The sequence below is a fragment of the Branchiostoma belcheri genome, unplaced genomic scaffold (genome assembly GCF_001625305.1).
Source record: "Branchiostoma belcheri isolate BF01 breed outbred unplaced genomic scaffold, Haploidv18h27 scaffold8, whole genome shotgun sequence".
Taxonomy (NCBI): Eukaryota; Metazoa; Chordata; class Leptocardii; order Amphioxiformes; family Branchiostomatidae; genus Branchiostoma; species Branchiostoma belcheri.
The window spans coordinates 2,543,886-2,547,561 of NW_017804464.1; the positions used below are offsets into that span (position 1 = coordinate 2,543,886).

The 3,676-nt window shown below is 44.0% G+C and overlaps 1 protein-coding gene across 1 annotated transcript in view; it reads left to right on the plus strand.

The window, feature by feature from the left end:
* LOC109486039 (membrane-associated transporter protein-like) overlaps positions 1-3,676 on the plus strand; it is a 10,441-nt gene that overhangs the window by 3,771 nt on the left and 2,994 nt on the right. The window contains exons 5-6 of the mRNA XM_019789731.1: positions 3-235; positions 1,569-1,786. Coding sequence (XP_019645290.1) covers positions 3-235; positions 1,569-1,786 — 451 coding nt within the window. The remainder of the gene's footprint in view (positions 1-2; positions 236-1,568; positions 1,787-3,676) is intronic.

Genomic DNA, 3,676 nt, shown 5'->3' on the forward strand with positions numbered 1-3,676 from the left:
AGATCGATCCTCCGGATGCCCAAGGAACTGGCCTGCCTGTGCGTGTCCCACTTCCTCGGCTGGGCGAGCTTCCTGTCCGTCATGTTGTTCTTCACCGACTTCATGGGCCGGGGGGTGTACAAGGGGAACCCGAGCGCCCCGGTGGACAGTCCTGACAGGGTCCTGTACGAACAGGGCGTGATGATCGGCTGCTGGGGGCTCACCATCAACGCAGCCTCGTGTGCTCTCTACTCAAGTAAGCATCAGATTCCCTATCACTACAAACTTCTACCTCACATGAATGCAAAATCAGCCTATATGTTTCACATATTGGGGTCATCCTAACAATACTTTCTGTATCTGTATTTGCATTACGATATGGCCGGTATAACCGCCCCTCGGCGTAACACAACTTAAAAGCTTCGAACTAACGTCAAATACTATAAAGGAATATTCAGATCTACAAAATAAAAATGAGTAAGGTGGCATGTATGTTTCATGTGTGGAGCGTTTGTCAGTATGTGTGTGTTTGTGTGTGTGTGTGTGTGTGTGTGTGTGTGTGTGTGTGTGTGTGAGCGTGTGTGTGTGTGTGTGTGTCTGTGTGTTATGCTTGTGTGTGTGTGTGAGCGTGTGTCTGTGTTGTGTGTGAGCGTGTGTGTGTGTTTGAGTGTGAGCGTGTGTGTGTGTGTGTGTGTGTGAGCGTGTGTGTGTGTGTGTGTGTGTGTGTGTGTGTGTGTGTCTGAGCGTGTGTGTGTGTGTTTGTGTCTGTGTCTGTGTTTGTGTGTGTGTTTTTGTGTGTTATGTTTGTGTGTGTGTGAGCGTTTGTCTGTGTGTGTGTCCTGATCTTAGAGACAAATGGTTGTTGGTGGTAGCTTTATACCTAACACATGGATTCTAACTAACATCTTCAGGTACCGGTGACATGTCTTCATGTATAACACTGTGGTCGGCAGGTGACTCAACATCTCAACAGGACATCTCAAAACTATCTCCAGACTCTATTCTGAATCATCTGGTGTTTCTTGAACCTTCCTTATGCTGAATTTTTAAGGTTTGGTACATCTTAATCCACAGCTATTAATCTCATTTTTCGCCTATTTCTACTCCACTTAGAAACTTCTATTTGATCAGTACTCAACGTTACAACCTTAAGCTAATTTGGTGTCTCTTCGTATGCTGATTTTAATTCCCTAATTTTGATGATTGTTATGATTTTGATGATTCTATTATTTCTTCAAATCAATGATTGTGATGGTCTTAAATGATTTTTATGATTTTGTGGTATTTTTAGATCAATGATTTTGATGATCTTTAAAATGATGTCGATGATTTTATGTTGATTTTTAACAAATCAATAACTTTTCTGATCTTCAAATGATTTTGATGATCTTATAATAATTTTTTAATCAATGATTTTGATGATCTTTAGAATGATTTTGATCTTAAAATGATTTTCATTTCATGATTTTATCATGATTTTAAAAAATAAATGATTTTGATGATTTTTAGAATGATTTTGATGATTTTTTTATGATTTTGATGATATTTTGATTCACTCATCGAATGATTGTTTTGTCCCGTTGTTACAGTGCTCTTTGGGCGGATTCTAAACCACCTGTCGTACCGGACCATGTACATCTTCGGGTACTTGGCGTTCGGCGCAGGGATCGGCAGTATGGCCATCATCGCCCAGCTGACGGAGGTGCGCTGGGAGATCATCTTCCTGTGTCCGGTCATGGGGATTATGTACGGCACCCTCAACAACATCCCCTACAAACTCATCTCACGGTACCACACCAGTCAAACGGTACGGCACTTCAAATTTGCTTTCAAACCTTTCTGTGGCTATCTTACCAACCTGAAGTTAGCCTTCGATTCAGTCCTAGATTCGACTTGGTGCGCACTTTTTCGTAGACAGCCTTCTACGTGCGCGCCAAGTCGAATTGAGGGCCCAATCGAAGGCTGCGAATAGAGGGCTGAATAAAAGGCTAACTTTAGGTTGGTGCTATCTGCATAGTCGGTATAACCGCTCTTCGGCGTAACACTCCTGCTTCGCTGATACACGGCAGCTGACTGACCCGGTGTCAAGCCATATACATTTGTACATGATCCTGCCAAATACAAGTCTAACCCTAGCCCTGAATAATGATCAAAACTCTACCCTAACTCTATACCAACCCTAACCCTAAACACCTGGCCTCTAACGCATGACTGTATGTGGCAGCTCAACGACCTGTTACACCGAACCTTTGAACATCTAAGCATTGTCTAATAGTGATGATGCCCCAACTTAGTCATAGTCCTAGAGAAGAACACCTCAATCCGTCGTTGATAACTTTGGTAGTTGAAGGCATGATTGTAGTCTTATCGAAAAGTAGGTGTGGCCTGAATCTAGTCAAACTGCTTCAAAGCTACCGGCAACCTTGGTTGGTTGGTTGGTTGGTTGGTGGTCGAGGTCTTGAATGTATAACAGTGACGTTAGGAAACTACTGACTTTGTTTCACACGAAGATTCCCCCTTTCGTCCACAGTACATCCGTACCGGCGTGGACGGGTCGGAGCGCCGCGGCATGGGGATCGACTGCGCGCTGGTGTCCTCCCAAAACCAGCTGTCTCAGATCGTCATCGGCGCCAGTATGGGCTCCATCGTGGCCGCCGTGGGCAGCGTCATCTCCGTGACGGTGTGCTCCAGCGTGCTGGCCTTCACCGCCTGCATCGCCGCAGCCTTACTGGTGCACTACGGCGTCGACAGGCGAGAGGACGGGGAGCCAGACGTCGAAGACTTACTGTCTAGTATGTGATCTAGTGTTTGAGAAATTGAGAAAATGTCCTCAAGAATGTCTGTCAAAAATGACAAGGTCTCAGTTTTCCCTGAGAGTTTTTTTTCAGCTATTGGCTTTATGAAGGGCGCACAATATGTAGCTATTACCATGGATTTATCAATTTGACTAGAACCTAGCACTGCCCTGTCTTCATTTACGTGCTGAAGACTATTTTGTTTACAAGGTGTGTCCATATTGGAACAGAACAATAATTATTATTTATAGGTATCTGCCGTTCCTAACGTTTCTACAACTCATTGTATAGCAGTAACAAAAATCTACTGTATCGCGATGTAGTTGAATAGGATAGCCCAGTTTGATGTACTTGATGATCAGGGCTCGAAATACCTTTTTTTTCCGCATACCTGCATTGGTGCAGGTAACATTGAAACATACTTGCACCAGACAAATTTTACCTGTATTACTTAGGATTTAGGAAGTACGGATCTCACTGCAACTGTGCAGAAACCACTGCACAAGTGTCGACTGTTATTGCAGCTAATGATAATCCACATACACCCACATGAATATACAAATTCAGTACATGGACCAGTGAAGGCTAGTGGAAGGTAGACATCAGAAATACCTGCACAGCTCCAATTTTTCCTGCACTAACCTGCATATACCCAGTACATGGACCAGTGCAGGTTAGGTGCAGGTAGACATCAGAAATACCTGCACAGCTCCAACTTTACCTACGCTAACATGCATATACCCAGTACATGGACCAGTGCAGGTTAGGTACAGGTAGACATCAGAAATATCTGCACAGCTCCAACTTTACCTACGCTAACATGCATATGCCCAGTACATGGACCAGTGCAGGTTAGGTACAGGTAGACATCAGAAATATCTGCACTACAGCTCCAACTTTAC